Genomic DNA, 18,363 nt, shown 5'->3' on the forward strand with positions numbered 1-18,363 from the left:
CCTTCTATACTTTATTTAAAAAGCCGCCATAGTTATTTTTATGGGCTTCTAGAATAGGCATTGTGCAAAATATCAATCAAAGGGTCCAAAGTTGATAATTAAATATAACTAGTTGTATTGTTGTCATTTGTATAAATTTTAATGCCATGAAAAAAATACTACAACACCAGATGACAATATCCTGTAGAAAAAATATTCAATTAATGTTTTATGTTTGAATATAACTACCTATCAATATAATCTATAAAAATATACAATCAATTAAATAATGACTTCTCTTAAAATTAAACAGAGGCTTCACTTAAACTAGACAACTTATTAAAAATATAATATGGCACTTACTTAGGTACGTCGCATTTTTTCGATGAGAACAAAATCAAACTTCGAGAACAATTTTTTAAAGGCTATTTACCGAGATTTTAATATTCGAGGGAAACAATAATCCCTTACACAATATACATTTTTAATCTCAAAATAAATTCAAAAGTGGAACAATTACTATCCGTCCGGATAATTATGACATGTATATTAACTATTCCAGACGAAAATTCCAAATTTGGTTTAAGCTTAAATATGTAGCATTGTGTGCTGACGTTTTTGTAAAAAATATAATAATTATGTAACCTTAATATTTGTAAAAATTCATTTTCGCAGTTCATTGTTTGTGTTCGTTGTCATTTCCCGTCAACTATGTATTAGTTCTTATGACAAAAAGTTCCTTTGAATCTCATTTGGCTGCTATGTAAAAAAAATATCACGAAATACCTATATTATTACCGTAATTATAGACAGAGTCTGTGCTGAACGAGTAGAGTCGTGGAATGTACCATTTAGGACTCTCCTTCCCAATAAGCTCTATAATCTTATCTCTATAGACCAAATTTAATATGCTGCAGCTAGGTTGGATGATTTTTTTTGTGATATTTCATATGTTAAAATGGTTCAACTTAATGGACGCGTCGCATATATAAAAAACAACGGATGGACAGACACAGGAGTGATCATATAAGGGTTCCGTTTTTCCATTTTGAGGTACGGAAAACATTGAAGACAGACAGGCATAATAATATTAAGTTAGCATTAAGATTTTTGGTCGATATAAAACGTATAAAAATATTTCTACGCACTGGACATAGAAATGAGTAGGTATTATGAAATAATTATGATATTCACCTTCAAAATTACCCGCAATAGTGACGGCCTTTAGTTGTAGATGTGGAAAAATCTCTCTGTCATGCTCTTGATCTTGCAACAATAATTTGAAAATATACCTACGCCTGCTAGAGCTCAACAGGCGGATGGGACTGTATTAATAGAGAGTAGCGGTACCGTTAGTTGAAGCTTCTGGGTTTCCTTAAGAAGCGGATAATTTTGCTGTATTAAAGGTGAAAGTAGATCTAAGTCTTCAGGTCTCGATTGCACAAATTCTTGATGCTGCGGCGGCATGAACCGACGCAGCTTATGCCAAAATTTGGGGTCATTCAATTCTAAGTAAGTATGGTTTTCTATATAAATTTGTAAATCCAATGGTAACTTATTCCGATTTTTCAACCCGCAATAAATGACCAGCACACGCTTAGTTCGAGTCTCCAGTGCATGTCCGTGCGCAATACGAAACTCCAACGGGGTCCATTCAGATTCAGCAAAGTTATCGGTGACAAGGAGAACTGTACGACGGGCTTTCATCACCGATGTCGCTATCTGTTCTAACACTGAGTCACCCGCCTGCCAATCAGCTAGATGTTCTAATGTAGAATACCCAAGCTTTTCTAACCCAATTTTAGTTTTTGAAGCAGTTTCAGATCAGCTGCGGCATATGAAAGGAATGCATCAACTGATTTGTCCTTATCATTGGTATCATCACACTCTCTAAGAACCCAGTTGGTCAACAGATCATGCCTGAACATGAATTGCTTAATTCGTGGTAACAGAAGGTAAACTGTTAGGCCTACGACCGCTATCTGTAGTAATGGTAAGACAACGCTCAATACTACTGGAAGTGGACCAGGACACAGATGACGTACGGTCTTTCCAGAAGCTAAACTCATGTCGACGCATTGTGTTTCATTCCAATCTCCTCCCTGTGGACAATTTTAAATATATTAGAAACTTTTTAGTGATTAGTCTGTTCCAGCTATAATACTTTCATTAAAAAAAATGGCACACAAAATATTAGTCAAAATTACGAGCTTAAATCTCAACTACTTAAACAAATCCATAAATTTTTACTTTATTAAAGTCATAACTGGTACTGATTATATTAAGAAATCTATAATTACCACCAAATTCAGATAACTGAAAGCAGACGCGTCGGAACATTCGCAGACAAGAGGGTTTCCGGCGAGTTTCACTATGACGTTCTCAATTTGGGCGAGACGCTTCGCTACATTCAGTGGGATATGCGAAATATTGTTGTTACGCACATCCAGCACCTGCAAAAAAAATAATAAGAATAATAAGTCCAGTAGGTACCTAGACTTGGCTCACGAGATAACCGTCATGTGGGACGTTGAATCAACGATCATTGTTCCGATAGTCATTTCAGCGAACGGTCTCATAGCGAAGTCTCGACCAACATCTTAAAAAGACCCTCGCTAGGTGGCTGGATCAAGGGCCAGATGCTGAATGATGCGGTGATCTTGTGATCTTCAACACAGCTCGGATAGTCCGACGATTCCTCTCTCTGAAGCCCTAACCAACAGCAGCTTTGGGCCCTGCCCCGCTGATGGCGGCACCCTAGGTTAGGTTTTTTATAATACTTATGTAAATTACATGTTTTAATATTGTTTAGAGTCAGAGACCATAGCGTTCATACGGGAGTTGGGTCTTAAGCTGAGGGAAAGGACCTCCGATGCTCGTGCGGGCTCGTACCTGGTGCAAAGGTTGTCCATTGCCATCCAACGCGGCAATGCGGCAAGTTTAATGGGCACCTTTGCACCCGGTACAGCTCGCGGAGGTCTTTTTTATTAGTTTATAATTATATTTTAATTTAGTTTTATTTAAATTTTTAAGGTACTTTAGTTTTAATTTTTATATTTTAATTGTTTAAGATTGTATATACTAGTCCCTTTTTATTTATTGAATAAATTTATGTTGTACCTTAAAATAATAATTATAAAAATAAAATCTCCACAACCGTGAGGTGTACAATCTCAGGAATTACTTCCTTAACAACGAGTGTGGGATGCATCGTGATGTGGTGGCAGTGGACGGAAACCTCACGCCGCTCTCCTTGGCGAAAGAGAACTGGCGCAAACCTGTGGTACTAAGTACTGCGGACCGCAAGGCGGTATGGGAGAGCAAGCAGCTACACGGGCGGTTCTACAAGGCCCTCACGGGACCCGATGTAGACCTGCTCGCATCGGTGAACTGGTTACGATTCGGGGACCTCTTCGGAGAAACTGAGGGTTTTGCCTGTGCAATTGCGGACGAAGTTATGATGACGAACAACTACCGGAAATATATCCTGAAGGACGGCACGGTCGACATTTGTCGGGCATGCCGCCGTCCCGGAGAATCACTCAGGCATATCATTTCCGGTTGTTCTCATCTTGCTAACGGTGAGTACTTGCACAGGCATAATCTCGTAGCCCGGATCATTCACCAGCAGCTTGCTCTTCAATACGGCCTTGTGGACCGCGAAGTACCGTACTACAAGTACTTACCTGCGCCAGTTCTTGAAAATGGCCGTGCCACGCTCTATTGGGATCGATCTATTATCACTGACAGGACTATTGTAGCCAATAAGCCTGACATTGTGATAATAGATCGACCGCAACGCCGGGCCGTGCTCGTTGACATCACCATCCCCCATGATGAGAATCTCGTGAAAGCCGAGAAGGACAAGTCCAGTAAGTACCTAGACTTGGCTCACGAGATAACCGGGTGAATTGCAGAAAATGTGTACCTTTTAGCTAATTTAGTGTCCCGTGAAAACAAGGAGGGTTTAAAAATATATTTTGAGAAATAAGGCACACCGGAGTTACGTTAATTTAATAAAAGCGAATCTTTTGATTCATTTAAAAATTAATCTTAAGACAATTGTAGCTTTTCTTTTTTTTTATTTTATTTTTTCGGTGATGCATGCAGTAACTTCACAGCAGTATAATCATGTCCCAATGTTGACCGTACTTCTCTCGAGGAAGGTTGTTACGACTCATATTAGTTTCTTAAAAGTTTAATTGTAAATTATTCAGTCTTTACATGTTCTTCTTTATGTTCAGTACGAAAATATTTACTTAAATTAGGAATAATATATTATTTTGGTAATATTACATATTGTCCCAACTTATAGAACTTTCGTTACTCAGGGTTAGTTACGGAGGAATATCCCAAAGATTAGTTTAAAAATATTAGTAGAATTACTTCTCATTATTATTATTACACATAGGGAACAACTGTCAAATTGTTGAACACAGCGGCATCCATTTTGTTTTTCAACGTAGTGGCTCATGGATGGACGCGTGGTGTTTATTGCTATAAAATCTCAGGGTGATTAACGGTGAGTTTCCAAGGTAAATAGTTTGATTATCGTACACAGTTTTATTCATAAATGATTGTTTTTACAATGTTTTCTACAAATTTACAAGATTTTAAAGCAATATGTGACATGTTTGACGATAAATATTTTTTGAGCTTATGATTTCTCATATATCTTTCTCAGTTTCGTTATTTTTCGTTACGTAACGAAACTATTTTCACTGCGATTATGTATGTCAAAAATTTATAATAAATATTGTTGATTAGAATTATAATGTTTCATTGATAATTCTGTTTTATATAGAACCGGGAACATTTTTATTCCCATGTATTCCACGCCTTATGTTATCAGTTTCGTTACAGCAATTATCAGTTTCGTTTTTTCTCAGTTTAGTTACTAAATCCAAAAGGTACATATTTTCTGCAATTCACCCAACCACCATGTGGGATGTTGATTCAACGATCATTGTCCCGATAGTCGTTTCAGCGAATGGTCTCATAGCGAAGAGTCTCGACCAACATCTTAAGAGACTCTCGCTCGGTGGTTGGATCAAGGGCCAGATGCAGAAGGCGGTGATTTTGGACACAGCGCGGATAGTCCGACGGTTCCTCTCTCTGCAGCCCTAACCACCGGCAGCTTGGGCCCTGCCCCGCTGCTGGCGGCACCCTAGGTTAGGTTTTTTATAATGTGTTTATATGTTTTATATTGTTTTGTAAGTGTTTTATTTTATTTTACTTTTATACTCATATTGTAAAAAACCTAATCTAAGAAAAGAAATAAATAAAGGAAATAAAAATATACTAATTAGTTCATATTGTTTAGTAAATGTTTTTATATTTTATTTTTATACAAGCGACCCGCCCCGGCTTCGCACGGGTACTATTCCTACACGTAAACCTTCCTCTAGAATCATTTTATCTATTAAAAAAAACCGCATCAAAATCCGTAGCGTAGTTTTAAAGATTTAAGCATACATAGGGCCATAGGGACAGAGAAAGCGACTTTGTTTTATACTATGTAGTGATGATACATATTGTAAAATACCTAGCCTAAGAAGGAAAATAAATACTGAGATTTATTAAAAAAATCTTATTGATAATGTCACATTTTTATGCGTTTACTTATATGAATTACGTGCAGTATTACATGCGCCCAAACTAGGAAAAGAATCCTGTATCTCGGGCAGAGATAATGTCCTAATTTAAATCACTATTTAAAGTACTCGGAAATAAAAATCGAATCATGAGAACATGTAAAATATCCTATATAAATAGGTATAAAATAAAATAAATTACACTTGGAAATAATGTGTTGCTGCGTCAGTGTTTATAAAATCAAAAGGAGGTCGAGCGTGTCCAAACTTTAAGTATATAATTACATCGTAATTCAGACTACCTATTTATTAAACTACTAGAATTGCATTTTGACAGGTTTCGATATTTATACAGATATGCAGAGTTTTGTCCTTTTGATAAATTAAATCTGTATCAATCGTTAAGCTTCATATTCCCCTTGGGAGATAAGGGGGTGGTGAAATTCTTAGCCCGACACTCCATGGCCATTTAATCATAAAATGACCAATATTGACCAATATTTTTCCTACTCCCGAATATTCGTCGTTTACAAGGTCGTGAATAGATCTTTAAACCCCTATATAAAAGTCTATTCCCCAAAGCCAGCATCCGCCGGCTTTCAGCTCATGCGCGCAGTATCGAAAAAACTGAAAACGCATTGTTTGGCTCTGTAACCATGGCAACACAATGTTATAACGATACTGCGCTCGTGCGCGGGAAGGCTTTGGGCTGCTGCGCTGACAGTGCAAACCTTTGCGTCAAACTACAGGAAACAGTGTGGATTTCACGCAAATTATTCTAGAAAACTATTAAAAACTGAGTGCATGGTCATAAAAAAAATATTGTATGCAACGGTGTTTAATTGAGTCAAAAAATTCTATTGGCGTCTTTATAACAATATTCGGCTTTGCCTCAACCCACCCACGCCACTCGTCTTTTTCAACCTCCTTTAAACGCCTGTTGCATAAAATACTATAAACTTACTCGTAAGGTATCGGTTATATCTTCATCGACCAGCTTGGTTATATTGTTGTTGGGTGCGTGCAACTCCACAAGCGTTCTGTTTGGTACGACGGCCAGCGTTCCGGGAGCTACATGCAAGGCCAAAGGGTAGTCCTTATTAGCCAGTGGCCAGTGAGGATCTGACGGCAGAGCACCGGTGCAGAACACTACTGTTGCGTTGTCGCGCGGTCGATTCTTGCACGAACACTCTGCGGGCGAAGAGTATAAAGTTAAATCGAAAAAAATAGGTATATACAACAAACTGCAAAATTAATACAATCGTACACTGGATGCGAGTATACCTCTTCACCATAACACACTGGTCATCCAGTACAGATGCAGTCCGAAAAGAATTTCCTTCGTATTTTTACGGAAACGTACGAACGTGATATGCTATTTTTAACCGACTTCAAAAAAGGAGGAGGTTCTCAATTCGACTGAATGTTTTTTTTTTTTTTTGTATGTATGTTCCTCGATATCTCCGAGAATTGTGGACCGATTTTCAAATTTTTTTTTTGATCGAACGGGTATAACCCCGAGATGGTCCCATTGGCACCAAGTCAAGGTCTGATGATGGGATCCTGGAGAAATCGAGGGAACTCTTCAAATGTTATAGGCACATGTAATGTTTTTAGTGTATTTTTCAAAGGTAAACCAGTATTTACGCCTGATGGTAATAATTTTACGTGGCTGAGCTGATGATGGAAGGTCAACTCCTCAATGGTTAGGAGTTAAAGGATAATTCTTTCACTAGTGTACATGTATTCGGACTGATACGTATAATATCAATAGGAACCACTAAAAATCAACAAATAAATAAACTTTTTAACAAAAAATAAAACCGCCTTCAAAAATAAGCGCGTTACAAAACACGGAGAAACTAAAAAGCAAAAAATAATAAACCTTTGAATTCAGATTTCTTATCGTATTGCAATAATCTAAACATCCAAATTATAAACAAATCAATTATTTTTGGAGTCGGTGCCAGCCTGCGTATGGTTGGGTGGGGCAAACAGGCAATAGCAAGGCGACGAACAGGTCTGGTACCGACTGCAAAAATAATTGATTTGTTTATAATTTGGATGTTTAGATTATTGCAATACGATAAGAAATCTGAATTCAAAGGTTTATTATTTTTTGCTTTTTAGTTTCTCCGTGTTTTGTAACGCGCTTATTTTTGAAGGCGGTTTTATTTTTTGTTAAAAAGTTTATAGTCAGTCTCAGTACAAGATTTACTGACACTTTCTGAACTAGCATGACAAATACAATCGTTTCCGGAAACATACGAAGGAAAACCTTTTCGAAATAAATCTGTTATAGTGTATATTCGCATCCAGTGGCCCGTTTCTCGAAAGGTTACAAGCCTTGTACTACAAGTGTGTTTCCATGACAACCCATACGATTTGACAGTCCGCGCACTTGTAATACAAGGCTTGTACCTTTCGAGACACGGGCCCCAGGTGTACCGAAAACCGAACACGTGCAAAAGGAGTCATCTGTCATGTCCTTTAGCATGTGTTCGGTTTTCTGCATAGTAGGTAGTGAAACTATTTATCATAATTATATTTATTTACTGGCGTTGCCGTTGCATGCAGTAAATATGATGAGTAACCTAACGATAAGAGTACCTAGCTACGCAACATTAAATATAAACTAGATACTTAGGGAGCCGTACTGTAATACGCATCACAATAAAATTACATACATACAATCACGCCTGTATCCCATAAAGGGGTAGGCAGAACACATGAAACTACTAAAGCTTCAGTGCCACTCTTGGCAAAGAAGGGGTTGAAAGAAAACGAAACTGTGACATTGCAGTGAAACGTTGCCAGCCTCTCGCCTACTCCACAATTTAACCCGTATCCCATAGTCGCCTTCTACGACACCCACGGGAAGAAAGGGGGTGGTGAAATTCTTAACCCGTCACCACACAGGTCCACAATAAAATTATGATTGAGAATATGCATAGCCTAATATATTTGTTTTTGAAACCTGTAATTTGGAATTCAACTGCAACTATATTAGGTGCTACATACAGTACTTACAATGAGCGTTACTTCTGCAGAAATGATATTGCAACACAGTAAAGCAGCAGATTAGTTCACATGCCTGCATGCCTTTTAGGTCTTAAATATAGATATTCACTAACTACCTAACATTCGACAGCTTGTGGAGCAGCCGGCATAATTGGTGAAACCATCGATTACCTGGTAAGCAATACCCGGTGTACGGACAAGAAATTTCATCAGGACGATATTGAAGTAGCTTAGTATGAAGCAGTGTGGGCTCTGGCAAACATTCGACGTCTTCCTTTAGCTTTAGAAGCGGACAGCTTCGCAAAACCTCGCGTAGCCAGTACGCATTGCAGCCACACGACAACTTATCAAGTTCTAGCTCGACTGGTGTGCGCTGTAAAAAAAAAAAGAGAAAATTATCGTCTATCCATTTTACCAATACGAAGATGTTATGTAGAAGGTATGTTTTTTTCTAAACGAAGGTCATCAATTTAACTAACCAATTTGTCTCTACAATCGCACAGACACATCTTTACTGACAGAGACAAACAACAAACATTCCGATTAACAATATTTTTTTACAAAATGGCTTGTTAAATTTTTTAAGGGCACTTAAGTAAGACATCATTTTGTATATTACCCTCATTTTTCTGGGATCGTCCGTTGTAGATGACAATCCTTGTTGACATTTCTGATGATCGGTGCGCGAAACATTAATTTTCAAATTGTTCTTTGTTAAATTGAGACGTACAGTGCCGCGTTCCGTTCTTTTCATCTCCAAGTCGCTGTACTGTGAAAAATAGTACTACTATATTTAAGATCATAGGTAGTATTCATAGCGAATAATAAATAAATAAGTACACACAATTTCGGAGTATTCAGAGAATATGACACCATTTAACGACTTGGTGAAAAATTAAAATGCGATTATAATAACTCACTTGAATTAAAAATAACTAAAATTTTAAAATATCAAAAGTGCAATAATGAATGTATTCTGAGACTTCTGAGGTATTGAACAGACGTTGAAGCAAAATTGTAAGCACATGTAGAAACATCTCATTCTGAGACTTCGTCAGTTAGATGCGGAAAATGGGAAACGTCATTGTTACGAGTCATTTTAATTGACCTTATTATTAACAACGTTGCACCAAGAATTCTGTGGTATACTTAGGTATACCTGGGTCCTGATTGTCATCGGCTCAAAAAGCGCAAAAGTGTTGGTTGGCGTATTGGTGTTGTAATTTTTTTTTGTTAATTTAAATGTATTATTATGGACCTGGTCAATTATTGAAAAGGTTGAAAAAATAAAAAAATATAATGATATATTTATTTTTCAAATAGGCATATTACAATGCGCATATGAACGTCAAATAAAGCTACGCCGGCTCTAACCCTACGCCTCAGCTTCGAGAAGATTTCAGTCCCCCCTCAGTTGGTTAATTTATTATTTATTCAAATTAGGTAATAATACAAGTCTCGTTTTATTTAATTTGTAAAATACAAAATAAAAAAGTACTTATTATGGTTTTTTGCATTTTTACTTCAATTTTGGAACCTTACTTAAGTATTGAACGATATGGCGGCGTATCATGATATGCCTAGGAATCACATGATCTGCTTAAATGCCACTGGCGGGTTTTATTTGGTGAAGTCACGAAATGGCGGCGTTTCATGATATGCCTAGGAAATTCATGATCTGCTTAAACGTCACTGGGAAAATCGTTAAACGGTGAGATATGCACGATATGGCGAATGTTACTAAGCCAAATCATGATTTGGCGCCGTTTCGCGATATATACCTAGGAATCTCGTGATCTGGCGGATTCTTCGTTCGGTCGCCAACACATGTCTTATGTCGCGAAGGTCTGAGCTCTCGGAGCCATTAGTTTAATTACTTACCGTGATTTCAGTAATTTTATTGTGACTAAGGTCGATGTCCATAAGTGCGTAGTTACTGATCCAATCAGTGCAGATACGAGTAGCGTTTGTGTTCTTCAGCTCAAGCCGATGCAGCGACGAGGGCAACTCTGAGGGTTCTGTTTAGAGAAAAAAAAAGTTTAGTTAGGTACAATCAATTTTTGATTTAAATTTACAATTTGGTTGGTTGGCAATAATATTGTACAAATAGAGGGCTGCATAAACGCTCTTTTGGCTCTAGAAATAAGAATGTGTCGGATATTTTAGCGGCCTTCTTTTTGTGCGATACCTATTATTGCCGGTGACTATCCGTAAAGTATATTTTATGCAACTGGTAGTTAAAAGAGGTCAAAAAAGGTAAGTGGCGTAAAGAAGCCACGATGTTTCTACGACCAAGCACTTACTTTGAAAGAAAATTATAAATTTAACAAATACCTACTTTCAGTCATCTTAGTTATCTAGTGGACCGCCTACCATTTTGAATATATGCAGTTTGAGTGCAAACATGAAAATAAAACTGTCTATGATATGGTTCTCTGAAGCCTGACCACTAAGACGAATGCGATTCGACGCGTTGCCAATGAACGCAGCAGAAAACGAACGAGACTCGACTCTGCGAATGCCAGACTTTATCTGACATTCTAAGGTTGGCAACATACAATATTTGAATTTTCTACGATGAAGTGATTGGTTTGTTAAGTTGCGAATGCCAGACTTTATCTGACATTCTAAGGTTGGCAACATACAATATTTGAATTTTCTACGATGAAGTGATTGGTTTGTTAAGTTGGTAGCAATGTGTTATAGAACTTTAACAGCTATATCGTGCTACCGCTACAACATGTTTTCAGGGTATAGACTAGATAGACTTGTCCTGACATCTTTTATGTAGGGTTTTAAAGTTCTATTCACGATCTTGTAACTCACGAATAACAGCACGGGAGTATAAAAAGGAATAAAAGAAAATTGTTATCAGTATTTAATAATATACCTTATAGCGGGACAAATCTCGACTAGGGGGCAAATGTAACTGTTCCATTTTCTCCATGTCTTACAATCTTTGCATTATTAACTCGAGTGTCCACCGGTAGGCATGTTCAGTGGATACATGTAGAACTCAACATAAATAGTTCAGTTACAATTGTCCCCCAGTCGGGATTTGCTAATACTGTAGAATGAGGGTGACGATCTCGTATTAGGGCTTCATGTAGAAAAAAATGGACCATCGTTCTTTCAATCATTAATTTTATATCAAATAATGATTTGATAGGCATATTATTTTAGATTACTTACTCGCATATTTTATTGAGTTGTCATAACTTCCACACAGTGATCCCAAAGGGTTATTATTAACCTTCAATATCACCAGCTTCTTCAACTGTTCAACTGAATTCACGACCGTCAATTTGTTCAGCATGTTATGCGACAAGTCAAGTTCTTGCAAGCTGTCTTTTAGCGGAGTGAATAGCCCTCTGAAACATTTCATGATTAGGTAACTAGTCTGTATCTCTAAAAAAAAACATAACGAAAAACACTTGCTGAGTAGTGAGCCAAGTGATAAACTTACAATGGTAAAGATGAGAGTTTGTTGTACGCGAGCGTAATTTTAGTTAGATTTGCACCCATAAACATGGATCTTGGTAGAGTGGTCAGTCCACAAGATTGCAACGTAAGTTTTTTTAGACTCGAGCTCCTAAGCCAATTAGAAATACTCTCTGATTCCAACGGCATATATTGTAGACTTATGGTGGTGAGGTTAGTCAGCGAGGATAATTGCGGCAGTGTGAGTATTTCATCTGGATACTCTGCTACAATGGCTGATGAGTCTGATAAAAGTAAAGATTTCAGTGAGTTTAGGCGCTCTAGCCAATGTTGGGTACCATCGTTGGCATTCCGAAGCGCGCGTTCTGCAACAGGCAACCTCGCGTTCACAATATTTAGAATCTCAAGCGAGGTAGGCAACCGATTCAGAGCTTCTGGCTCCGGAATAATATCAGTAAGCTTCAATGTCCGTATTCCTGGTACCTGGTCTAGAAAGTCAAAAGAAGTGCGCGCCGGTTTTATATATTGTGCAGCTCTTATTTCGAGGTTGCTGATTTCCAGACCGCGTAAGTGATGGACCAGCTTAGAATTTGCGGGCAATATCAGCTTCAGTGTTTTTGTAACAGTGACATTGAATGCTTTTAGAGTAGCGTAGTATGATTTTTTCGGTATTAGGCACTGGTTGAATACTGCTACTTCTACTGTCACTGGCCCAGAGAAACTCGGCATGTCGGGGTCATCCAGAAACATTGAAGGATATTTTCTGTCGCTGTCGCATCGTAATTTGAAATAACTTCCATCCCGAAAATCTATAATTATCTCATGACCTGAAATGGATAATACTTATATGTATATGACATTGAATAAAGGTTATCTTACCTACTAACGATAACATAATAGTGTACAACATGACACATTATTATTATGTACCTGTCTAATAAGTACCTACCTACATTGCGGATATTTAAAGAAAACAAATGTGGGATGCGTTGTCGGTGGCGATAGGAAACGTCAACTTAATTACGGACAGAAGCTAAACAATAATTTTCCTTATTCAAACTTGCGGCCAATTATAATGAATCCGTACTAATATTATAAATGAGAAAGTATGTGTGTGTCCGTTTGTTTGTCCGTCTTTCATGTCAAAACGGAGCGACGAATTGACGTGATTTTTTAAAAATTGGAGATAGTTGAAGGGATGGAGCGTGACATAGGCTACTTTTCCTTCTAGCGCGAGCGAAGCTGGGGGCAAAAGCTAGTTGAAAATAAAATCAAATTAAATCTAAATTAATTCAAACATAAATGGCAACTGTCTCGCAAAGCTTGACTTAGATAGTGATTCATAAGTTCGGCGCTAAGTCAGCAATTTGTATTTTTTTAAATAGTGCATAAGGCACCGCTCGCCATCGACAGGGCGCTCATCCACACACCTTGCAACCTAAATGGTCGCGCACCGTGCGGTTTCAGAGGAAGCTCCCTGCCGATGTATTCCCGATGAACTACAGCATGGGGTTCTTCAAAAAAGGAGTGTACAAGCTTCTAATGGGACGCCAACCCACATGCGACACACCTTGAGTTGCAGGCGTCCATACGTTGCGGTGACCGCTTTCCATCAGGCGGGCCGTATACGTGTTTGCCATATACCTGGTATTTAAAAAAAAATGCCGGTTTTTTGCTCATTAAGACACAAGTGCCGGTCTTTTGCTCGGTTGACTATTGTTTATTCAAGATACAGAACTCTCCATTATGTCTTGTTAGCACCTTGTTAGACATAGGCAGGCAGTTAGCCGGGTTGTTTCTTAAGGCCGCTTAGAGCCGAACAGATATACAATTATACAGTCTGACCAATAAAAGTAGAAATCAGAAAATGGCAACATTGTAGTGTCATCCCTTTCAAATCAATATTTGCGAAAAAAGCGGACAACACTACAATGTTAACACATTTTAATTTCTACTCTTTTTGGTCAGACCTGTAGGTACCTAACGCCAGCGACTAAGGATAAAGAGGACTATATGGATAAAGATAAGTAACTCTCAGTTTGCAGGGGATTAGTTATCTCTGCAGCTTTATGAACATACTTGACAACAACAAACGTTCAATTAAAATAATGTTTCTTACCATTTACTTTATATATATGTTGATACGGCAAATCTCTCTTATTACACCGGACGGAAGACGGGTGGCAAACAGGATACTGGATAGTGTCCCGAAGAAACCGAGGTACTAGCCCAGCTTCAACGCTAGTCAGGAGAGCTAACAATCCCAGTGTATACCACATCGCGATGCTCACAAAACACAAATCACCAACATTTATAACACTGTTATCACTACTTTAGGATATTTACGAAAACGACTCATCTTTGCTATTATAACAAAACGATTCGCTGTAGAAACAAACTACCGTTCTTTCGATTTATGTTTTTATTTTCCTTGACAGTCATGTGTTGTTGGTTTTTCCCCGCTTCTTGAAATTGATGTGGGTGTGAAGCGTGCGAACGGCGACCGATCCGAACGCAGTGGCGTGAGCGAATACATTAATGTAGACATATGGGGGGCGGTAGCCTGGCCAGGGTACGTACTGTACGTAGCCGAATGGCACAAACGCTCACGAAACGAAACGTTCGTAGATATCTATCCCTATCGCTCTTGCGTATTGGCGCGACAGAGGCGGCGTTTCGTTTTCGTTTCGCGTCGTGGAAATGCCATTCGGCTACAGTGCCTGGACTGTACCAACTTCAGAGTAAATATGTAGCAACTATAGATATCTGCATATTTATGTATGTGTCATATAGTCACACATATACGGCGCGTGGCATTGGCATTGAATGATACTATTTTAAATTGCATAATAGATTGTGAATTAAATATTTTTTTTATATTAAATTGGGTTCACTTTGCTCGTAAATAGGGTAGGTATTTATCTTTGTTGTCATTGTTATGTAAAACTAAGAATAGAATAAGAATAATTTATTGAAAAAACCTTATTGCAAGTGTTACATTTATGCGTTTACTTTTATGTTACGTGCGCCCGAAGTAGGAAAAGAATTATGTATCTTGGGCAAAGAGATAATGTCCTAATTTAAAACACAATTTTAATGTATTTAAACAAATTAAAATCATAAAAACATGTATATGTCACCGTAAAATTGTAAAAACCGTTAGTTTATAATTTCACTAGCGAGATTATGAACTAACGAAATATTGTGAACCGTAACGTACAGTTCACAATTTGACGGATTATTTTTACGTTAGATTATACGCGATTAGAAGCGAAACCGTCAAATTGTAAACTGTCATGGCGTCGGAACGAAGCTAGCGCTCTGATTGGTCGGTTTTATAGTAGATCGTTCTGTGGCCATAGAGTGACTGACACCAATAGACACTGCAATCACAGATGTCAATCAAAAACCTCGTTAAACTTTTATCATAAAATTCGATATATTGTTTAAGGAAATGGTCGAACTCGCCAAATAAACAAAATTGTCAGTTACTTTGCTTGTTATGTGGCGGCTTAATTGGTATATTTCTTGTGATTTAATATTCAGTTTTCGAAAAAAGAAAAACGTTAGTTTATAATCTTACTAGTGAGATTATAAACTGACGAGTTATGGTGAACCGTAACGTTCACAATTTAACGGATTATTTTTCGTTACATTATAATCTAACGGAGAGAAACCGTCAAATTGTAAACTGTCATATGCGTCAGGAGCTAGCGCTCTGAATGCTCAGTTATTTGTTAGATCGTTCTGTGCCCATAGAGTACCTAACATAAATGGACACTACACTCACAGAATGTCAATTTATGTATTAAAATAGTACATTAAAGTAATACACAATAGTACACAAGTGCGTAAAAAAGGAAGTTCGAAACGAGTGGCGATAAATTAAAACACGACCGAAGGGAGTGTTTTAAATCGACACGAGTTACGAATTTCCTTTTCGCACGTGTATCGTACGACGTTTTTCAGTACAAATGGCCCTCCAAAGTTTCGACCTGGCATATAATGAACCACTTCTCGCACTGGTGCGTAAAAAAAACACCATCTGTACTGAAATAGTATATTTCAGGACACATGGTGCAGTTTTATGGCACTAGTGCGAAATGTGGTAAATTATGTGCCCATATCGAAACGATACGACGATACGAGTGCAAAAAAGAGGAAGTTTGAAATGAGTGTCGATAAATCAAAACACGACTGAAATAAGAGTAATGTACTAATAATTGACATCTCTCTCCGTTAGATTATAATCTAACGAAAAATAATCCGTTAAATTGTGAACGTTACGGTTCACCATAATAACTCGTCAGTTTATAATCTCACTAGTAAGATTATAAACTAACGGTTTTTTTTTCGAAAACTGAATATTAAATCACAAGAAATATACCAATTAAGCCGCCACATAACAAGCAAAGTAACTGACCATTTCCTTAAACAATATATCGAATTTTGATGATAAAAGTTTAATGAGGTTTTTGATTGACATCTGTGATAGCAGTTGTCTATGGCTTCCCACAGACAGTCTTAAAAATTCATAATCTTAAAAAAAACTTGTATGCAATCTGACAGTTCAAATCTGTCAGTGTCTTGTCAGTGTCAGTTTGAACTGTCAGATTGCATACAAGTTTTTTTTAAGATTATGAATTTTTAAGACTGTCTGTGGGGAGCCTATTGGTGTCAGTCACTCTATGGCCACAGAACGATCTACTATAAAACCGACCAATCAGAGCGCTAGCTTCGTTCCGACGCCATGACAGTTTACAATTTGACGGTTTCGCTTCGTTAGATTATAATATTTATAATCTAACGTCAAAATAATCCGTCAAATTGTGAACTGTACGTTACGGTTCACAATATTTCGTTAGTTCATAATCTCTGTAGCCTTACCATGACTTTTTTAAGTGAAAAAATACGTTACGTTTTCAGTGAGAGTTACGGAAAATGTATGGAAAAACTGAACAGCGCTCCAAGCGGAAACGCTCACGTACTGAAATTTTCATCGGTACCATAAGTTATTAACGTGTTTACTCCGAGTTTTTAATACGTTCCTAACTTTACAGCTAAGGCGCTCTCTTTCTGATTGTATGAAGTCAATAGAACCAGAACTATTTTGACAGTCTCTAGTGAAAACTCAATACTTTACGTGAGTAATCATGACAGTCACTAACGTAAAAGTAAACCACCAATTCACTCTGATGTGTCATTACTGTCAAATTATATAACAATCCCACAACATTTTCACGATTATATTTGCAATTTTAAATGCAATTATGACTAACATGTATTAATGTATAATATTACGTGAAATTAAAGAACAGCTTAAATGTAGCAGTTAGTCAGTAGTTCGATAAAAAGATAAACCAGTGATGAAACCAGTGCTTGATACTTTTACAAAGGTAATGAGTTAGGTATATTTATTCATCATTTTGTACTGTTTAGCTGCAGTTGAGATGATTATATTGGTTGCTTTCAGAAAAAGAAGATATTATTGGAAACAATATTTCCATGCCAGCCGTATGGTATTCAGCAAACCCAACGTAGAAGATTGTTCAAATTGATAATGAATGAGGCAGTTAAGAATCAACTGATTACCTACAGCAGCAGGCAGTACCAATTAATGGGCATGTACTTCCTCAATGCACAATACTTGTACCTATAGTCACCATAACACCATATCTCGTGGGTATATATTAGAAGTGAACCAAAGGAAAAAACTTCAAAAAAATTATCCTATTACTGAAATAAAGTATCTCATTTTGTGACTTTGTTTATTTTGTAATATTCTTGAGTAACAGGCTTAGTATTTAATAAATTGACGTGAAACGAAAACTAAAAAACTAAAATTCAGCGTTTACGTACATATCAAACATCAATTACAACGACATCGACATAGGTAACGACAAAGGTAAGGTATAGAACTTTTGAAGGCGATTAGGCCATTATGGGGTGTATATGAAGATTATAATTTGATACAAAAGTGAGTAGAAAAAGCATTTTGAAACAAGTAAAAATTGTATCTAATTTTTTGGCGGGGCACGTAGCCAAATGCACAAACGATTATGATAACATCGTAATCGTAGCTTAGCTATCTCTATCACTTTTCCGTATTGACATGACAGAGCTAGGCTGAATTTCGATCGGCGTTTAGCGCATAGATTAAAAAGTCCATGGTTTAGCGTCAACGATTGACATTTTAGCTAAGTCCTTGTGTCAAAATTGACAAAGCTAATTTTTTTTTTAATTTATTGGGAGCATTGGCAACTTGGCCATCAGCGCAAACATACAATATTTAATACAACATACAGCAGAAGAAACAATTACAGGAATA

At 37.3% G+C, this 18,363-nt stretch overlaps 1 protein-coding gene across 2 annotated transcripts; it reads right to left on the minus strand.

Moving 5' to 3' along the window:
* Positions 1 to 444: 444 nt before the first annotated feature.
* LOC125239873 (protein toll-like) lies at positions 445 to 14,571 on the minus strand. 2 transcript variants are annotated; one of them, XM_048147603.1, is made up of 9 exons: positions 14,155 to 14,571; positions 12,061 to 12,862; positions 11,787 to 11,965; positions 10,476 to 10,612; positions 9,214 to 9,363; positions 8,766 to 8,967; positions 6,538 to 6,764; positions 2,280 to 2,432; positions 445 to 2,081 (listed from the first exon to the last, which is right to left on the minus strand). In XM_048147603.1, the coding sequence occupies exons 1-9, from the start codon at positions 14,312 to 14,314 to the stop codon at positions 1,770 to 1,772; spliced, it is 2,322 nt and encodes a 773-aa protein (XP_048003560.1). In that variant the 5' UTR covers positions 14,315 to 14,571; the 3' UTR covers positions 445 to 1,769. The 2 variants fall into 2 exon arrangements, with proteins under 2 accessions (XP_048003560.1, XP_048003570.1); XM_048147613.1 differs by having other exon boundaries at positions 12,061 to 12,319; positions 14,155 to 14,570.
* Positions 14,572 to 18,363: the final 3,792 nt, after the last annotated feature.

Source organism: Leguminivora glycinivorella, chromosome 2, assembly GCF_023078275.1.
Source record: "Leguminivora glycinivorella isolate SPB_JAAS2020 chromosome 2, LegGlyc_1.1, whole genome shotgun sequence".
Taxonomy (NCBI): domain Eukaryota; kingdom Metazoa; phylum Arthropoda; class Insecta; order Lepidoptera; family Tortricidae; genus Leguminivora; species Leguminivora glycinivorella.

Coding starts and splice junctions, on each gene's coding strand:
- LOC125239873 (XM_048147603.1), bottom strand. CDS start 14,314: ATGTGGTATACACTGGGATTGTTAGCTCTCCTGACTAGCGTTGAAGCT. Junction 11,966..12,060: donor AAACTCTCATCTTTACCATT/GTAAGTTTATCA, acceptor GAAATGTTTCAG/AGGGCTATTCACTCCGCTAA. Junction 2,433..6,537: donor ATATAACCGATACCTTACGA/GTAAGTTTATAG, acceptor TTTTTTTTGCAG/GTGCTGGATGTGCGTAACAA.